This window comes from Siphateles boraxobius, unplaced genomic scaffold, assembly GCF_051911475.1.
Source record: "Siphateles boraxobius isolate OS27281-9 unplaced genomic scaffold, OSU_SipBor_1 68, whole genome shotgun sequence".
NCBI lineage: Eukaryota > Metazoa > Chordata > Actinopteri > Cypriniformes > Leuciscidae > Siphateles > Siphateles boraxobius.
The window spans coordinates 10,200,715-10,221,649 of NW_027509195.1; the positions used below are offsets into that span (position 1 = coordinate 10,200,715).

The window sequence follows — 20,935 nt, forward strand, 5'->3', positions numbered from 1 at the left end:
GAACAAGGGATCAAGATTTGGCAAGTTAGTTGGCAAAGTCCAGCAGCTGCTGGTATGTTATTATTTACTACACCGTTGTGTGGGCAATTTTTTTTTATGATCATTAAAAATGGTAATATTCTTCTGATTACATTAAAAAAATCCCTTCAACGTAGCTAAAAAAATATTTTAGCATAGCCTAGTAGATGTTTTACCAGAGCCCAGGTTTAGGAGGGCTTTTAAAAGTCTGAAGTGGAAAAATGTTTAATGTCTGCTGCATTGACGTATTGATACGAAACTGTAAAGTACATTTATTTATTTATATATTTACCATTTATATACAAAATGAATGAAATACAATTAAAAATGCAAATCAAGCTGATATATTTTTAACAACGTAGTGAGAACATGTGAGTGTTCAAACGTGCTAGAATTTGAAATGTTTTTAATTGCATATCGCATGCTGTTTTTATATAGACCTATATTAAAAATGTGTTGATTCTAAACAGTATGCTAGTAGGCTATTCATATTTTGAGGCCTAAAACTCAGATTATGCTCTTTTACTGCCATCTAGTGGCAGAAGATCATAGCATACACTTGCTGTTCTATATATATATATATATATATATATATATATATATGAATTTGAGTCAAAAAAACTTGGAATATTTCCTTGTATCTTTATTGAAAAATGTAACAATATTGTACAGCGTTATAAGTGCAACAGCATTCCATAGACTGAATTACATGAAACAATTATTTTAATGATTTGGAAGGTAACATGTTCCAATCCTTGAGACATTCAAAAAGTACATAAAACAGAATTATAGTGACATTTATATGCCAGTGCTTTACGGATACATTTAAAAGAAATATGATTATCTAGATGAACTTCAGTCGTGTCAGACTAAACGTGCAGCACTGTACATTGGGTTGCAGTATACATTTATCACAAATGAAAAGGGTCAACGGAACGCAAAAAGAGACCTTCAGTTTAGATGTCACATCTTATATTAAAATATATGCTCTGATAATCTGTTCTAATGGCACTAAAAATGACACACATGATACAATTAAGTGCATACTCAAATCTACTACTAAATAGATTTAAGTAAGCCAAATCGTAAAAACATGAACATTTCACAGACAGAAATTTTGATCTTAGTATGCAGACAGAAAATTGTATGCTCTTTATTTTGCAACGTTTGTATAGATAGAGATATAAATAATAGACAGATAGATGATAGATAGACAGACAGACAGACAGACAGACAGACAGAGAGATAGACAGATAGATGATAGATAGAGAGTTTCATTGTACATCATTTATATTTATTTATATTTATGTAGTGTTGAAGCTTTTTACAAATTTTCAAGGTGACACTGCTTTTGAACTTTAATAATATTTATATAAGCACAGTCAGCATTCAGTAGATTAGTGTGATTTATGTTTGTCATGTAGTGTTAAACTGAGGCAAGGCATGAAGAAATGGGATCATGTGATTAAAAAACAAAAACAAGAATCAGATTCCAGGAAATGAGATGGCATCACTATGTTATCGTCAGCATAACCTGGTCATCTGGAGGATAATGCTGCATTAGATGCTGCAGGTCAATGAAGTCCATTACAGGAAAGGCAAAAGCGCGAGTGTAATAAAGAGCGTTGGTTGTGCAGAAAGGCATCACGATCACTTGCATCTCCTCAGCACTTCCTGCATTTTCTCCTGCACGTTCTTCATATTCTCTTCCCACTCCTCGTTCCGAGATTCCAAATCATCCCCCAGGATGCCGTAGTAGCCCATCAGAGCGATGAACCCGATGCAGAACAGGTATGCGAGTCGCGTGCAGAGGTTTTCCATGACGCGCTGGTCACCCTGTGAATGCTTCATGTACACGTCCAGAATGGGCTGGCTGAAGAGTTTGCGCTTCCCCATCACGCCTTCATAAAGCGTGTACATGTTCTGGTCATCTTTGTCGTTGATGAAGCTCTCGACGAAATCTTCCCTCTTGCGTTGCAGGTTCTCCGGCTTGGCCTCCACGATCTCCATGAATTTGCGGAACTGATTGCGAATGTTTTCTTCCACCTCGTGGTACTGTTTGTCCAACGTCTCCTTCCTGATTTGCAGCAGGGCTTGGCGGTTCTGCTGTGAAATTTCATCCAGGGCTCGATTCACGCTGCCAAACTCACGTCTGAGTTTCTGAATGTCTTCATCGTCCACATGGTGCAGCACCACCCGGATGAGAGAGCCGGCTACGCCGAAGATGGGATTGACCACCGCTGCTGCTGACGAGATGGTGGCCACACATTCGAGAACCTTCACAAGGCCCCTCTTCAGCTTCTCTGTGTCCTCGAAGATCTCAGCCATTGTGTCTGGAGGAAGATTGGAGGTATTAAGCTCTTATCTTATAGTTGACCTGAAGAAGGAAACAGATCACAATCTCAGAGTTAAACAAATTCTATCAAAAATACTTATCTACAAGGAATCAATGGCTCAATCATCATTCGTGGCTTAATGTTGATTACTGCAAGAATAATTTTGTTCATTGAGGAGCTTTTAATGTAGGTAAATTAGGTCATTATTTTGAAATGTAAATGGACTGCATTTATATAGCGCTTTCACAGACCCAATGGCCACCAAAGCGCTTTACATATTTGCCTCTCATTCACCCATTCACTCAGTCATTCATACACCGACGGCGGTGTCAGCCATGCAAGGCGCCACTCAGCTCGTCGGGAACAGCTTGGGTTAGGTGTCTTGCTCATGGACACCTCGACATTTGGTCAGGTGGAACGGGGGATAGAACCACCAACCTTTCGGTTTGTAGACAACCTACATGAACCACTGAGCTTTCTAGACAATGTGCACTTTATTTGAGCTGTAAAGCTGTTGAAATCATAATTTGCACAGTTTTATTCAGGGGTTACACTGTCAAATCGATTAATCAAATCAAAGTGCTGTAAAATCAATTAATCGCGATTAATCGTACCAAACAAAAGTTGTAAATATACATGCATGTATACATATATGAACACGTATATATTAGTCCTGTCAAATTTATTAAATCGCAATTAATCGATTCTAACATAAAAGTTTGTTTATATAATATATGCATGTATAATTATTATATACTATTTTTTTATATATATATATATATATATATATATATATTATATACACACACACACACACACAAATGTTCATGTTAGATGCGATTAATCGATTTGATAGCACTAAACTACACAGAATAAGAGATTTTTCACACTAAATCTTAACATGCAATCTTTTAAGTCTTGTGAGTATACTTGCAACAGTGAGTACATAAACGTCTTTACTTCCATTATGAGTGCCCATTTATAACCCAGAAAGAAGTGGAAGTTGTAAGTAATATTATGCCACAAATGCTGTTGATTAAACTTAACTTGAACTCAGAATACTCCTTTAAACATTTTTTTTTGAATACACTCAGCAACCACAGCAATCTGCCTTTGAAACTTTGACAACTTTGAATTTAATGCAAATCAAAGCCATTTCCATATTCACCTGCATTCTGCAGTCATTGTCCTTAGTGATCACATCATGAATTGACATGGCAGAAATCACATTTGGTCATATAACACGACAAATACAAAGACTAACTGCCATATGAGAGAGAAAAAAATATATCCATTTATTGTGCAAAGAATAATCAAACATAAGCAAATAATTACATAATTCGTAATGTGTAACTCACATCAAAGACTCACATCATTAGAAATATATATTTTTACAATATATTCAGTCACAATAATGACCAAAACATGCTTAATATTCTTTAAAAAAAAATTTTAGCTGTGATATACAGTATTAAAGGGATAGTTTTTGAAAATGATCCCATAGTTCACTCACCCTCAAGCCATCCTAGTGTAGGTGTATATGACTTTGTTCTTTCATCCAAACACAATCTGAGTATTATTACAAAATATCCTGGCTTTGCTTCAGAAGGCCTTTATTAACCTCCTGGATTGGTATGGATTACTTTTATGATGGATGGATGCACTTTTTTTGGAGCTTCAAAAACTCAGGCTCTATTCCCTCCCATTATAAAGCTCGGAAGAGCCAGGATATTTTGTAATATAATTCTGATTGTGTTTGGCTGAAAGAGGAAAGTCATTTACACTTAGGATGGCTTTAGGGTGAGTAGATTATGGGATCATTTTAATTTTTGGGTGAACTATCCCTTCAAGAAGAGATTGCATCAAAAAGTCCATTGGCAAGCAGAGAAAGAATGACCCATTTTTCACCCCACAGAATTTATTGAAACTTTCCTTATTCAAGATTGCTTGTGACATTAAAACTTTCAGCATATTATGAAACGGATTGGTCTCAGCAGTTGTTCAGTGTGACTTCAGTTTTCCTCAGTGCATTGGTCCAGAACTTCTTGCATCTTGTTTTGAATCTCAATGACCCTCGGGGCCCACTTGTCTCTCACTCCATCCTCGTCATCCTCACTGACGGCGTAGTAGGCCATCAGCCCAATAAGTCCGATGTAAAACAGGTGGGCCAGGTGAGAGCAACGGGCCTCCATCACCTTTTTGTTCTTTTTACAGTCCTCCAGGTACACTTGTAGGATGGGTCTCCCAAACAGAGCGGTTCCTATCACACCACGATAAAACACATCTAAGCTCACGTCGCTCTCGTCCTTCTCGTAGATCTTCTCAAACTCCTTCATGTGACGATCTGAGTTTGCAGGGTCAAGTTTTACTCTTTCCAACATGGTGTTGAATGCACCGTACTGATGCTTGATGACTTCCTCGTGTTTACCGTAATTCTCGTTGATCTCATCAATGCGGATCTGTCGGAGCACCTCCTTGTTCTTCTCTGAGATGGTTTCCAGCTTTTCATGGATCTCCTTGAAGTCTTTGCCCATCTCATGGTCTTCCTCTTCCGTGAGGCCTTTCCTGACGACCCCGACGACTGAAGTCACAATCCCAAAGAGAGGATCTATGGAGGAGGCGAAGGAGGAGATCTTCTCCACATAGCACAGCACTTTGACCGCAGTCGCTTTGATCTCCTGTTTTTCTGCCATTGATGGGTCTGAATCTTGGACTTTGGCTCTTCTAGTCTTTCAGTGTTTTCTGATTCTGAAATCAAAGGAAAACATATTCTTAATAAAAACAGAACAGACCATAATTACATTTCAATACTTCTGTCCTGAACATTCAACAACTGGCATGCTTCCTTGGACATTTTTTTATTTTAAATACAGATGCTAAATAAAATATTTAATTTTGGGGGGGGGGGGGGGGGGGGGGGCAAAGAAAATACTGAAGCCTAAATGCTGAATGCTGAAGCCTGCTGAAGCCTTTAGGCTTCAGCATTGTATATACTTTACAGAGAGGGCAATTCCACAACACATTTCTTTATTTTGAAACTGAACGTGCATTGTCAAAATAGAGAAATGTATAAATGTATGAGTATAAATCTATATTTTAAATGTAAACTTTAATTTCATTCAATACTGAAAACGATCAAATAGTTCAATGCAAAATTTCAAAATGGACAGTTTTACTAATTTGGGTGAGTTTTGTATTTTTACGCGTATTAGGTTATCAAGCTGTTAGAATAGCAACATACTAACATTTATCTCTTTTGGAATCAACTTTGAGTTGTCTCTTGTGGTTTTATTTGAGTTGCTGCCTATGTAGTGTCCCAAATTGATCTCTTTTAAGGTTCAATGACCATTAGATTCTACCTTAAAAGGCAGCTGTGTATGTAGCCCGTTATGTATATTTTCTCTTTCTATGAACGTAAAAGGTTGCTGTCCAGTTCTGAATCTGCTGTGTCCAGAATGGTAATAATAATCAATTGTACCTGTTTCCTAATACGTACCGGTAACTAAAACTGAACTTTCATGCCAGGGACATACCTGTAGAAAATATCTAAACTTAAAAAATAATAATAAAAGTATATAACATGACATTTACAGGTTTTTGTGCTTTCAGAAAGGAAGTTCACATTAAGAGTTGACTCTTATTCACAAAAGTAGGGGATTATTTAATATACAGTAGTAATCAAAAACCGGTTTGCACAGAAACAAACAATCAAACTAGTAATTCGAAACTAAAACACAGTTGATAAGCACGATAGGTTTGTCCCATGAAACCACATGGCATAATGAATGATGTCATGCTTGTGGCTTTACTCATGTTTTCCTTATTATAAACAAAAAGATTTTATAATAGAGTTTTTTGAATAACATGCAGTTTATCTTTGTCAGTCACTAAAATAGGTTTCTAGACTGAATGAATGGCAGTATGGCTTGTAAACAGGCTAACACAATTAGCTTAAGATATAGGTTAGATGAACAGCAAAACATATTCGGTTACATGAAGCAGCAATATTATTCCACACTCATGTCACAGGATACACGTTTAAGCAGGAGAATGTTCTAAGCTATGAATCTTACCTTTAAATGTGTCTGTAGCTGTCAGTTCCTAATGGTGCTGCTGCTGTTTTTGTACAAGCAGCCACCATTTCACTGTCCTGTCTGAGAAACAGCACCTCCCTCTTTGTCAAAAAAGGGCAGGGTGTGGGAGTGACTCATACCACAGCAATGCTGATTGGTTTAGAAGGGGGAAAAAAAGCATGCAGCTTTTCCGCAATCCCCTTTCTGAAGAACACACACACCCTGCATGGAAAATGGCTGCAATGCGCTCTGCCGAGTTCAGAATTGAATCTTGTCACTTATAGACACGAATGAATAACTAGTTGGAGCAGATGAGTAAATTAGAGAACATTAAGATTGCCTATATAAAAAAAAGAAAAAGGAGGAAATTCTGACGTTGTCTAGTCTAATACTAATGCATGAGTCAAACAGTATGTGGAAAAACAGTTTATGGGCCGTACAGTAGATCATTAAACAATTCTTACATTTTATTAAATGCAAGAATTACATATGAATGCACACGTTTCATTAATGAGGCCGTGTGTAAAAATTCAGGAAGCAGGTACGTCCTGTTGTGTGGCTTATCTGGTTAAGTGAGAAAAAAACACTAAAGCAAAAAAAAAAGAATGAATATACGCAGAAAGGAGAGGCGGTCGGGCAACTGTGCGTGTCAGCTGCCATTTCAACAGCTGGAAGAGAGTCAAGTTCATGACAGCTGTGTGTTGTGAACTGGGCTTTGTGTAAGTTCATTTTGTAAACAGAGTGCCGGTAGATTACATTGAATAGCTAAGAAAATAATATGCATTGTATGCTTGGAGGAAAAGGTTACATTTTCACTTTGTTTAACAGAGAATGAGTGTCACCTCTAACCAGTTAAGACAGGAAAATGAACTCTTACGTTGCAGTGAGAAAGACAGGATGTCCCAAATGGAGATCTTGGGATCTTCCAAGTACTGTACCTGCCGCAGAACAGAGGGGGGAAAAGCATAGAAATTTTAGCAAAGTATATTCATAAGGTTTGTGGCAATTAACAGCAACTGTTGCAAACTAAAAGCCGGGTCTTTTTTGAAAATATATATTCCATTTGACTAACAGGAAACATTCTCAGAACTTAAGCTAACATTCTGGCAAGTTTCACTCAGAGTTATGAATAAACGTTCTTCCAGTAACGTTAATAGAACGTTCGTTCAAAGTCATCTGGTCTTTAATAATGTTAATAAATTAAATTAGCAAAAAAACATTATTTATATTCATGGATCTTTTTTCCTGAACCATTTAAAAAAGGATGAACATCCATCTAAAATGTTACTACTTCTGAGAACATTCAAAATAAACATTTTTAAAAACGTTTGTAAAACATTCTTAGAACACATTTTTGTTATCTGTGCCCTGCTATTAAAACAATTAAACAGTGACACATCAAAAAGCTATCAGTGTTTTTGGTGTCAAAGTACATTATGACTCATTGAACAAAAGGACTTCACAGGAATATTATGGCATAATTCTATGGAAGCTAAACAATATGGCCCTAAAAACACAAGTTAATTTTTGTTAAAACTCAAATCACTTTTAGAGGCTAACACAGTAATATGGAAGCTCCATTTCTGTCTCTGAGCAACTGCAACTTCATATCTCAATATTTAGGGGGCAAAATGTGGGATGGAGGAGTAAAAATGTTGGTATGGCAAGAGAAAATATGAGCTCTACGAATATGAAAGCAAGACATTATCAATTCTAAAGGTTCAATAAATGTTTTTGTCACTTTATGGCTCATTAAAGAATACTATCGCATAACTTTGGATAAACAAACAGTATGGTTATAAAATAAAATAAATTGAGCTGACTTACCACTTACCACCCAACATTTTTTTTATAATTGACTCACCCTGAACTTGTTCCAAATCCATAGTATTTTTTTCCTACTATGGAAGCCAATGGCTACCGTCAACTGTCTGGTTACCAACACTCTTTAAAAATCATATTTTTTGTTTTCAACCGAAAAAAAGAAACTCATACAGGTTTGGAACAACATGAGGGTGAGTAAATGATGAAAAAGTTTGAGTGAACTAAACCCTTTAAGCAATTTTACAGTGACATATCCACAATTGATCAATGTTCTTTGAAGTCAAATTAAATAATATGACTTTTCAAAAGAATATTGTGGCATAATTGTAAAGTAGTATGGCTGTCGAGCTATAAAATATAAAAGTAAATTTTTGTTAAAAAGCACTTTTAGGAGGACAACCGGCGATCACAATAAGGACACTGCATGCTGTGGTATGAGGCTGTCACATTCAAGTTAAACAACTATCCTCAAACAGGGAACTTTAACATACACTTTCTGGATTTAGTGTATGTGACAAAATATAATAGTAGTTCAGTAGTCTATGAGAGAAGAGAGCTTATGAAACTTCACAGCAGAATTATACATTGCGATGTGATGTTAGATGATGTGCAGCTGTCTTTAGGGGTTAAAACTCATTCAGTGTCGAACTGATGACTGTAATGGTGTTGTACTGAGAGCTTAGGGACAAATTTATTAAGCAAAAAAGGGGATGCATGCAACTCTAAATGAAAGCATATTTACTGTTCATATTTTCCCACTTGAGACACAGACCCTTGTTCCTGATCCATCCAGAGGGGGCAGTAATTTACATTTTCAGATTTCTGATTAAAAACACCAGACAATGACAAAGTGAAATTGACTGTGATGCCCCCAGGAGGACAACATTTTAACCCTTTAAATGCTGGATGGTTATAGGAGATAAATAAAGTTGCACCAACTGCATCCTCCATCCTTTCTATTTTTTCAGTATTTAACCCTTTCAGTTCATCTTCATACTTTATTTTGTGTAAACAAATATGATTAGGTTCATTTATATTAACTTATTTAAATATAACAACTTCCCTCCGTTTACAAAGGGAAAGATACAATACATCAAAAGATTAATTATCATTGGTTAATATGATCATCCCTTTTGAGTATTTAAACCTTTCAGTTCATCTTTATGCCATATCTTGTGTAAACAAATATGATTAGGTTTTAATTATATTAACTGAACTCACTTATTCAAATATAAAACAACTTCCCTCCATTTCCATCAGGAAAGACACAAATAAAATCAAAAGATGAATGATTATTGATTAATATAACCATCATATTTGAATATTTAACCTTTTCAGTTCCTCTATGCCTTATTCTGTGTAAACAAATACGAATAGGTTCATATATATATATATATATATATAAACATTATTAAATGTTAATTTCAGCAAAGTATATTCATAGAGTTTTGGGTCAGTTCCAGTCTGTTGATATTGCAATAATGACTAGTGATAATCTTGGTAGCCTCCGTTAGAATGTTATCAGATGTTTCACTCTATTGCTTTCCAGCAACGGTGTGTGGCAATTAACAGCAACTGTTGCAAACTAAAAGCCGGGTCTTTTTTGTAAATATATATTCCATTTGACTAACAGGAAACATTCTCAGAACTTAAGCTAACATTCTGGCAAGTTTCACTCAGAGTTATGAATAAACGTTCTTCCAGTAACGTTAATAGAACGTTCGTTCAAAGTCATCTGGTCTTTAATAATGTTAATAAATTAAATTAGCAAAAAAACATTATTTATATTCATGGATCTTTTTTCCTGAACCATTTAAAAAAGGATGAACATCCATCTAAAATGTTACTACTTCTGAGAACATTCAAAATAAACATTTTTAAAAACTTTTGTAAAACATTCTTAGAACACATTTTTGTTATCTGTGCCCTGCTATTAAAACAATTAAACAGTGACACATCAAAAAGCTATCAGTGTTTTTGGTGTCAAAGTACATTATGACTCATTGAACAAAAGGACTTCACAGGAATATTATGGCATAATTCTATGGAAGCTAAACAATATGGCCCTAAAAACACAAGTTAATTTTTGTTAAAACTCAAATCACTTTTAGAGGCTAACACAGTAATATGGAAGCTCCATTTCTGTCTCTGAGCAACTGCAACTTCATATCTCAATATTTAGGGGGCAAAATGTGGGATGGAGGAGTAAAAATGTTGGTATGGCAAGAGAAAATATGAGCTCTACGAATATGAAAGCAAGACATTATCAATTCTAAAGGTTCAATAAATGTTTTTGTCACTTTATGGCTCATTAAAGAATACTATCGCATAACTTTGGATAAACAAACAGTATGGTTATAAAATAAAATAAATTGAGCTGACTTACCACTTACCACCCAACATTTTTTTTATAATTGACTCACCCTGAACTTGTTCCAAATCCATAGTATTTTTTTCCTACTATGGAAGCCAATGGCTACCGTCAACTGTCTGGTTACCAACACTCTTTAAAATATCATATTTTTTGTTTTCAACCGAAAAAAAGAAACTCATACAGGTTTGGAACAACATGAGGGTGAGTAAATGATGAAAAAGTTTGAGTGAACTAAACCCTTTAAGCAATTTTACAGTGACATATCCACAATTGATCAATGTTCTTTGAAGTCAAATTAAATAATATGACTTTTCAAAAGAATATTGTGGCATAATTGTAAAGTAGTATGGCTGTCGAGCTATAAAATATAAAAGTAAATTTTTGTTAAAAAGCACTTTTAGGAGGACAACCGGCGATCACAATAAGGACACTGCATGCTGTGGTATGAGGCTGTCACATTCAAGTTAAACAACTATCCTCAAACAGGGAACTTTAACATACACTTTCTGGATTTAGTGTATGTGACAAAATATAATAGTAGTTCAGTAGTCTATGAGAGAAGAGAGCTTATGAAACTTCACAGCAGAATTATACATTGCGATGTGATGTTAGATGATGTGCAGCTGTCTTTAGGGGTTAAAACTCATTCAGTGTCGAACTGATGACTGTAATGGTGTTGTACTGAGAGCTTAGGGACAAATTTATTAAGCAAAAAAGGGGATGCATGCAACTCTAAATGAAAGCATATTTACTGTTCATATTTTCCCACTTGAGACACAGACCCTTGTTCCTGATCCATCCAGAGGGGGCAGTAATTTACATTTTCAGATTTCTGATTAAAAACACCAGACAATGACAAAGTGAAATTGACTGTGATGCCCCCAGGAGGACAACATTTTAACCCTTTAAATGCTGGATGGTTATAGGAGATAAATAAAGTTGCACCAACTGCATCCTCCATCCTTTCTATTTTTTCAGTATTTAACCCTTTCAGTTCATCTTCATACTTTATTTTGTGTAAACAAATATGATTAGGTTCATTTATATTAACTTATTTAAATATAACAACTTCCCTCCGTTTACAAAGGGAAAGATACAATACATCAAAAGATTAATTATCATTGGTTAATATGATCATCCCTTTTGAGTATTTAAACCTTTCAGTTCATCTTTATGCCATATCTTGTGTAAACAAATATGATTAGGTTTTAATTATATTAACTGAACTCACTTATTCAAATATAAAACAACTTCCCTCCATTTCCATCAGGAAAGACACAAATAAAATCAAAAGATGAATGATTATTGATTAATATAACCATCATATTTGAATATTTAACCTTTTCAGTTCCTCTATGCCTTATTCTGTGTAAACAAATACGAATAGGTTCATATATATATATATATATATATAAACATTATTAAATGTTAATTTCAGCAAAGTATATTCATAGAGTTTTGGGTCAGTTCCAGTCTGTTGATATTGCAATAATGACTAGTGATAATCTTGGTAGCCTCCGTTAGAATGTTATCAGATGTTTCACTCTATTGCTTTCCAGCAACGGTGTGTGGCAATTAACAGCAACTGTTGCAAACTAAAAGCCGGGTCTTTTTTGTAAATATATATTCCATTTGACTAACAGGAAACATTCTCAGAACTTAAGCTAACATTCTGGCAAGTTTCACTCAGAGTTATGAATAAACGTTCTTCCAGTAACGTTAATAGAACGTTCGTTCAAAGTCATCTGGTCTTTAATAATGTTAATAAATTAAATTAGCAAAAAAACATTATTTATATTCATGGATCTTTTTTCCTGAACCATTTAAAAAAGGATGAACATCCATCTAAAATGTTACTACTTCTGAGAACATTCAAAATAAACATTTTTAAAAACTTTTGTAAAACATTCTTAGAACACATTTTTGTTATCTGTGCCCTGCTATTAAAACAATTAAACAGTGACACATCAAAAAGCTATCAGTGTTTTTTGATGTCAAAGTACATTATGATTCATTGAACAAAAGGACTTCACAGGAATATTATGGCATAATTCTATGGAAGCTAAACAATATGGCCCTAAAAACACAAGTTAATTTTTGTTAAAACTCAAATCACTTTTAGAGGCTAACACAGTAATATGGAAGCTCCATTTCTGTCTCTGAGCAACTGCAACTTCATATCTCACAATATTTAGGGGGCAAAATGTGGGATGGAGGAGTAAAAATGTTGGTATGGCAAGAGAAAATATGAGCTCTACGAATATGAAAGCAAGACATTATCAATTCTAAAGGTTCAATAAATGTTTTTGTCACTTTATGGCTCATTAAAGAATACTATCGCATAACTTTGGATAAACAAACAGTATGGTTATAAAATAAAATAAATTGAGCTGACTTACCACTTACCACCCAAAATTTTTTTTATAATTGACTCACCCTGAACTTGTTCCAAATCCATAGTATTTTTTTCCTACTATGGAAGCCAATGGCTACCGTCAACTGTCTGGTTACCAACACTCTTTAAAATATCATATTTTTTGTTTTCAACCGAAAAAAAGAAACTCATACAGGTTTGGAACAACATGAGGGTGAGTAAATGATGAAAAAGTTTGAGTGAACTAAACCCTTTAAGCAATTTTACAGTGACATATCCACAATTGATCAATGTTCTTTGAAGTCAAATTAAATAATATGACTTTTCAAAAGAATATTGTGGCATAATTGTAAAGTAGTATGGCTGTCGAGCTATAAAATATAAAAGTAAATTTTTGTTAAAAAGCACTTTTAGGAGGGCAACCGGCGATCACAATAAGGACACTGCATGCTGTGGTATGAGGCTGTCACATTCAAGTTAAACAACTATCCTCAAACAGGGAACTTTAACATACACTTTCTGGATTTAGTGTATGTGACAAAATATAATAGTAGTTCAGTAGTCTATGAGAGAAGAGAGCTTATGAAACTTCACAGCAGAATTATACATTGCAATGTGATGTTAGATGATGTGCAGCTGTCTTTAGGGGTTAAAACTCATTCAGTGTCGAACTGATGACTGTAATGGTGTTGTACTGAGAGCTTAGGGACAAATTTATCAAGCAAAAAAGGGGATGCATGCAACTCTAAATGAAAGTATATTTACTGTTCATATTTTCCCACTTGAGACACAGACCCTTGTTCCTGATCCATCCAGAGGGGGCAGTAATTTACATTTTCAGATTTCTGATTAAAAACACCAGACAATGACAAAGTGAAATTGACTGTGATGCCCCCAGGAGGACAACATTTTAACCCTTTAAATGCTGGATGGTTTTAGGAGATAAATAAAGTTGCACCAACTGCATCCTCCATCCTTTCTATTTTTTCAGTATTTAACCCTTTCAGTTCATCTTCATACTTTATTTTGTGTAAACAAATATGATTAGGTTCATTTATATTAACTTATTTAAATATAACAACTTCCCTCCATTTACAAAGGGAAAGATACAATACATCAAAAGATTAATTATCATTGGTTAATATGATCATCACTTTTGAGTATTTAAACCTTTCAGTTCATCTTTATGCCATATCTTGTGTAAACAAATATGATTAGGTTTTAATTATATTAACTGAACTCACTTATTCAAATATAAAACAACTTCCCTCCATTTCCATCAGGAAAGACACAAATAAAATCAAAAGATGAATGATTATTGATTAATATAACCATCATATTTGAATATTTAACCTTTTCAGTTCCTCTATGCCTTATTCTGTGTAAACAAATACGAATAGGTTCATATATATATATATATATATATATATATATATATATATATATATATATATAAACATTATTAAATGTTAATTTCAGCAAAGTATATTCATAGAGTTTTGGGTCAGTGCCAGTCTGTTGATATTGCAATAATGACTAGTGATAATCTTGGTAGCCTCCGTTAGAATGTTATCAGATGTTTCACTCTATTGCTTTCCAGCAACGGTGTGTGGCAATTAACAGCAACTGTTGCAAACTAAAAGCCGGGTCTTTTTTGTAAATATATATTCCATTTGACTAACAGGAAACATTCTCAGAACTTAAGCTAACATTCTGGCAAGTTTCACTCAGAGTTATGAATAAACGTTCTTCCAGTAACGTTAATAGAACGTTCGTTCAAAGTCATCTGGGGCCGTATTCACAACACATTTTAAGGCTAAAAGTAGCTCCTAACTGGCGAATTTAGGAGCAACTCCTAAAAATAATGGGCGTGTCACTCGTAACTTTAGGACTCCTAATTTTTTTGACTAAGAGTAATTCACGAAGCATTTTAGCCCTAAAAGTAGCACCTAAGTCTGGGACAGCTTAAAAGAAGTCGAGAGGACTCCTAACTCACTAATAGAGTTGTGACGTTCGTGAACGAACCGATTCTTTTGAACGGCTCATAAACATGAACGATGGGAGCCGAGTCGCGGCTGGAGGGGAGCCGTTCTTTCTGTCGTTCTTTTTTTCCTATGCGTGTTTCACACAGATGCACACAAATTAGCTCCTCAGTTATAGGGGAAGGGGCGCACCCAGCGCAGGGGTACTACTGCCTAACAGCATGATGATAGTAGTTGTGCATGCGCGCCCATCCTTTACGTGAGTACTCCAATGGAAAAAAAAACCTACGTGCCTTTGTCATTGGGTAGGAGCGGAGTTGTGCGCGCTGCCGTCAAGCTGGCTTCTTAAAACTGACTAAATATTTAAAAAGAGCCAAAAGAGCCGTTTTTTTTAATCAAAATGTTCTTGTGTGATAACAATGTTCTTGTGTGGAAGTGTTACTGTTTGTAGTAAAAGCTGATTTGCACAGAAATTCATTGCAGCCGGCTTTGTTTTTTATGTTTATTTGTGAGTAGGTATTGTATGAATAACATAAGTCAACATAGCTTTACACATACACACACTTTGTACTAAAGGTGAATCCAAAATAGTGATGTCACTTTCTAAACAGAGGGATGTTGTGCAACTCTATGGTATATAGTCCACACATGACAAATGAGGTAATAATCTATATTTCAGAAAAATTCAAACTCAGATATTGGTGTGTGATATCTGAGTTTAAATTATTTGACTACAAATCTCACCTCATCATTCCTCCCAGTGATTATTTCCAGGATAAACTGAGATGCCCTCAAGCTGGCTTCTTAAAACTGATTAAATATTTAAAAAGAGCCAAAAGAGCCGTTCTTTTGAACGGCTCTTTGTAAGGAACGGATCGCCAAGATCCGGATCCCCTCAAAGAGCCATAAATCCCATCACTACTCACTAAGACCTATTCACAAACCGCTTTTTGTGGCATTTCACGTTGCGATGTTTTGAAATGCGTATGCGGCGGCAACAGGAGTTTCCAATCACGAGGGAACAATTTTGCATTGTAGGCATAACTAGGGATGCAACAACGCCACCAACAACAACCAAAACTACTCACTGCATGTAAACTAATTGTAACATTTCATTGTGAATCAAATTAAAATGTTCTTCTCTTTGCAAACGTAGGCAGAGGCATATAGTGACAGATTAATTCAATAATGTTGCAAAGATATTGCATCAATCCATATGTTCCATTAGGCTACTAGGCTATTTGTTTTTCCTTACTCTTTATTCATTTAGGCTATTTATTCAGTTATTCATCATCTTCCGTCCTTCGCACTACTTGTGTAGCGCACGCATTCTCAGACCTGTCACCTGTCACTCATCATCATAGGGGAGGTGTTTGGAATCATTCCCGCGTTACAATCATCAGCCAATGAAGGTGGTCACTTCAGTCAAGCTCGTGCATGAGTAATGACGTCATCCATAGCAACGAAGACTCACTCTTAGTTTAGGAGTTGTCATTTTTCTTTACTAAGAGTAGGTCTGAAAGGCGTTGTGAATAACTTTTAAGAGAAAACTCCTAGCTAAAATATTTTAGTGCGATTTAGGAGCACTCCTAGTGGTAAGATAAAATGCTTTGTGAATACGGCCCCTGGTCTTTAATAATGTTAATAAATTAAATTAGCAAAAAAACATTATTTATATTCATGGATCTTTTTTCCTGAACCATTTAAAAAAGGATGAACATCCATCTAAAATGTTACTACTTCTGAGAACATTCAAAATAAACATTTTTAAAAACTTTTGTAAAACATTCTTAGAACACATTTTTGTTATCTGTGCCCTGCTATTAAAACAATTAAACAGTGACACATCAAAAAGCTATCAGTGTTTTTTGATGTCAAAGTACATTATGACTCATTGAACAAAATTACTTCACAGGAATATTATGGCATAATTCTATGGAAGCTAAACAATATGGCCCTAAAAACACAAGTTAATTTTTGTTAAAACTCAAATCACTTTTAGAGGCTAACACAGTAATATGGAAGCTCCATTTCTGTCTCTGAGCAACTGCAACTTCATATCTCACAATATTTAGGGGGCAAAATGTGGGATGGAGGAGTAAAAATGTTGGTATGGCAAGAGAAAATATGAGCTCTACGAATATGAAAGCAAGACATTATCAATTCCAAAGGTTCAATAAATGTTTTTGTCACTTTATGGCTCATTAAAGAATACTATCGCATAACTTTGGATAAACAAACAGTATGGTTATAAAATAAAAAAAATTGAGCTGACTTACCACCCAAAATTTCTTTTATAATTGACTCACCCTGAACTTGTTCCAAATCCATAGTATTTTTTTCCTATGGAAGCCAATGGCTACCGTCAACTGTCTGGTTACCAACACTCTTTAAAATATCATATTTTTTGTTTTCAACCGAAAAAAAGAAACTCATACAGGTTTGGAACAACATGAGGGTGAGTAAATGATGAAAAAGTTTGAGTGAACTAAACCCTTTAAGCAATTTTACAGTGACATATCCACATTTGATCAATGTTCTTTGAAGTCAAATTAAATAATATGACTTTTCAAAAGAATATTGTGGCATAATTGTAAAGTAGTATGGCTGTCGAGCTATAAAATATAAAAGTAAATTTTTGTTAAAAAGCACTTTTAGGAGGGCAACCGGCGATCACAATAAGGACACTGCATGCTGCGGTATGAGGCTGTCACATTCAAGTTAAACAACTATCCTCAAACAGGGAACTTTAACATACACTTTCTGGATTTAGTGTATGTGACAAAATATAATAGTAGTTCAGTAGTCTATGAGAGAAGAGAGCTTATGAAACTTCACAGCAGAATTATACATTGCGATGTGATGTTAGATGATGTGCAGCTGTCTTTAGGGGTTAAAACTCATTCAGTGTCGAACTGATGACTGTAATGGTGTTGTACTGAGAGCTTAGGGACAAATTTATTAAGCAAAAAAGGGGATGCATGCAACTCTAAATGAAAGTATATTTACTGTTCATATTTTCCCACTTGAGACACAGACCCTTGTTCCTGATCCATCCAGAGGGGGCAGTAATTTACATTTTCAGATTTCTGATTAAAAACACCAGACAATGACAAAGTGAAATTGACTGTGATGCCCCCAGGAGGACAATATTTTAACCCTTTAAATGCTGGATGGTTTTAGGAGATAAATAACAAAGTTGCAACTGCATCCTCCATCCTTTCTATTTTCTTTCAGTTCATCTTTATGCTTTATCTTGTGTAAACAAATATGATTAGGTTTATTTATATTAACTAACTCGCTTATTTATATATAACAACTTTCCTCCATTTCCAACAGGAAAGACACATGATATCAAAAGATTAATTATCATTGATTAATATGATCATCACTTTTGAGTATATTTAAACCTTTCAGTTTATCTTAATGCCTTGTGTATCAAATATGATTAGGTTCATTTTATATTAACTAAATAACTCACTCGTTTAAATATAACAGCTTCCCTCTATTCCAACAGGATAAACACACATAAAATCAAAAGATTAATGATCATTGATTAATATAACCTTCACTTTTGCGTATTTAACCTCTATGCCTTTTTCTGTGTAGACAAATATGATTAGGTTCATTCATATATATATATATATATATATATATATATATACGTACAACATTTTGCTTTATAATATATATATATATATATATATATATATATATATATATATATATATATATATATATATATATATATATATATATATTAACTTTTTTTAATTTAACACAACTTCCCTCCATTCCAACAGGAAATACACATATATTTATTATTGATTAATGATCAACACTGAAAGGGTTAATAGCTCATTTGCACCAACACCTGCCCAATCGCAAAATGTTTTAACTTTTATATTAATAGATAAATAATAAAAAGCTGGGCTTCCTTAATTAGTCCATTACAGAACTTAGACAAGGGCCCTGATGAATCTCTGTTAAGACTAATCTGAGACTGAGACTAGTCCATACCGTGTGCTTAACTATTCCCATACTCCAGGCTTAACTAAAAGCAGTTCATGTTAGAGTGTTTACACTCAACGCTCACTTAGTTAAGACTGGAACATGATCTCCTTCAGGCTTCTTCAAGTCAGCAATTCTAATAACCATTGATTATTAGTTACTTAATTGTAAAAGATGATTATTTTTCTTGCAGTTTAACTTGAAAACAGTTTTATATGCTTGAGCTCAGAGATAAAAAATCCAGAGTGTGGAGTAAGTCAGGAAGTAAGCCGACCAAACAGCATTCACCCCTCCAAGGAGCGGCCATCTTTAAAGCTCTCTATCAGTTCACTCAGAGAAGCTAATATGTCAAAATTACCTGGTAAAATCTCATTAATACACAATAATATATATGATTGACACCCTTTTAGTACATTTAAGTGCATTTTAGTCTTCAGGGACCATTCTTAACATGTTTCCTCTCTTTCTTTTGTACAGCATTGCCTGTATGGCAAATTAGACACTTCCCTTGGACAAGAAGCCAAGGGATCGAGACAGAACAATTGCAGACCATCTTTAACAAGCCAAAGCACAACAAATCGACATCTTCCTGTGTTTCCCAACCAATGTGAGTATTTGAAAAAGTCTACAGCTCATTTGGAGTAGATCACTTTCAGCCAGTTGTTGTCTGCCCTGTTATAGCTCCCCCTAGCAGCTCCCTCCATATTTCCTTGTTCATGCTAACCATGATATCTATTCTCACCCTATACAGACACCATGCAAGACTTGTAAAAATCCATATACAGGCATGCATTAAGGCCAATGTAAATCCCAATGAACCCATCCATCTATTAGTGGCCTGGGCCATTGGAGAACACAGCTCCTCTTACCTTTTCAGATTGCTCTTTTCAAAGTCCCAATCCCGACTGTACTTCTTCTTCCCAGCAAACACTGCAAAAGAGGCACTTCCATTTTAGCTCAATATGGAGGGGTGTTCAAATTGGACTATACCATTTAAACTGGTGTACTGATGGCCCTGGTGCCTCAAAAAGGGCCCTTTGGCCACCAATATTAATGCAAGTCTCCACTTGCTCCATTGCTGAGGCATGTATTAACCCCTATTGACCAGCCCCCTTCTCAAGCCACAGATGACCTCCCCTAATGACATTCAAATATTCCAGCCTCCCAACAGTCAGATAGTCTATACAGAGAACCGACTGTCACTTCTGGAGGCAGCTGAGAGCGCACAGAGTCTCCAAACAGGCCAGCTGCCAAGCTCTGCCATTGGTGACACTAGGTGGAAGCTATTCATGTGGGGGCTTTTTATTCAAATTAAGCTTGAAGTAATAAATTAAGAGTTAGTATATACCAAATTTAGTTAAATAGGGTACTGTAATATGAGTCATCTATTGCACACGCTGGCACAGAGTTAAAAAAGCACACCCTTCCAGTGGTGTCAGTGTGTGTCCAAATAGGACACCTGGTTCTGGCATTAATAAAAGAGCTTAGCAGCCTTAGCTTTGGAGTTTAAAATATATTTTAAGGTATACCAAGCAACATGTATACGTTCTGATTTGAGACCAACCAGTTTTGAATCACTGTTTTGTATCTATATGAAATGCCTCAATATCATCATTACACAGGCTTTATGAGGGCACAGACATTTCCAAGCTACTGTTCCTCTAAAAGACAACAATCATGCTCTAAAATGAACTCTTCAATTGTCTTGTTAATAATGCATGAATCAGCGTACAAGAAAAATATTCACCCAATAAAACAAGAAATGATTATAAGCAACTTGATGGGGATCTGTGCATCATTCTGTGAAGCTGTAAGTACTTTGCACATGTTCTGAACAAACAGACAAATGGATAATTTTGTCTGCAAAATGGTGCAAACACAGGATATATGTTTAAAATGTGATCACTAGCATAGTTAGATGTCTTGAAACATAATGTATGCTA

General features: G+C 35.1%; 3 protein-coding genes and 1 long non-coding RNA gene across 6 annotated transcripts in view; 1 reads left to right on the plus strand and 3 right to left on the minus strand.

Annotated features, from left to right (window-relative positions):
• Positions 1–20,935, minus strand: part of LOC143722909 (protein rapunzel-like) — a 96,916-nt gene that overhangs the window by 74,917 nt on the left and 1,064 nt on the right. Inside the window, exon 2 of one of the 2 annotated variants that reach the window (XM_077214665.1) lies at positions 19,862–19,922. In XM_077214665.1, coding sequence (XP_077070780.1) covers positions 19,862–19,922 — 61 coding nt within the window. Of the gene's footprint in view, positions 1–19,847; positions 19,923–20,935 lie in introns of those variants that run through there. The other variant, XM_077214668.1, reaches the window with a different exon arrangement.
• Positions 1–20,935, plus strand: part of LOC143722918 (uncharacterized) — a 55,733-nt gene that overhangs the window by 1,705 nt on the left and 33,093 nt on the right. Inside the window, exon 4 of the long non-coding RNA XR_013197007.1 lies at positions 19,470–19,599. This is a non-coding gene — a long non-coding RNA (uncharacterized LOC143722918). The remainder of the gene's footprint in view (positions 1–19,469; positions 19,600–20,935) is intronic.
• On the minus strand, positions 647–19,927 carry rpz (rapunzel). Of its 2 annotated transcripts, none has more exons than XM_077214670.1 (3): positions 19,862–19,927; positions 7,305–7,365; positions 647–2,395 (listed from the first exon to the last, which is right to left on the minus strand). In XM_077214670.1, exon 3 carries the CDS (start codon positions 2,344–2,346, stop codon positions 1,669–1,671), a length of 678 nt encoding a protein of 225 aa, XP_077070785.1. In that variant the 5' UTR covers positions 2,347–2,395; positions 7,305–7,365; positions 19,862–19,927; the 3' UTR covers positions 647–1,668. The 2 variants fall into 2 exon arrangements, with proteins under 2 accessions (XP_077070785.1, XP_077070786.1); XM_077214671.1 differs by having other exon boundaries at positions 647–2,351; positions 19,862–19,926.
• rpz2 (rapunzel 2) lies at positions 3,626–6,538 on the minus strand. Its single transcript, XM_077214669.1, has 2 exons — positions 6,428–6,538; positions 3,626–5,102 (listed from the first exon to the last, which is right to left on the minus strand). The coding sequence occupies exon 2, from the start codon at positions 5,045–5,047 to the stop codon at positions 4,367–4,369; it is 681 nt and encodes a 226-aa protein (XP_077070784.1). The 5' UTR covers positions 5,048–5,102; positions 6,428–6,538; the 3' UTR covers positions 3,626–4,366.

Bases quoted from the DNA above. Each gene is read 5' to 3' on its own strand.
- rpz (XM_077214670.1), bottom strand. From the start codon at position 2,346: ATGGCTGAGATCTTCGAGGACACAGAGAAGCTGAAGAGGGGCCTTGTG.
- rpz2 (XM_077214669.1), bottom strand. From the start codon at position 5,047: ATGGCAGAAAAACAGGAGATCAAAGCGACTGCGGTCAAAGTGCTGTGC.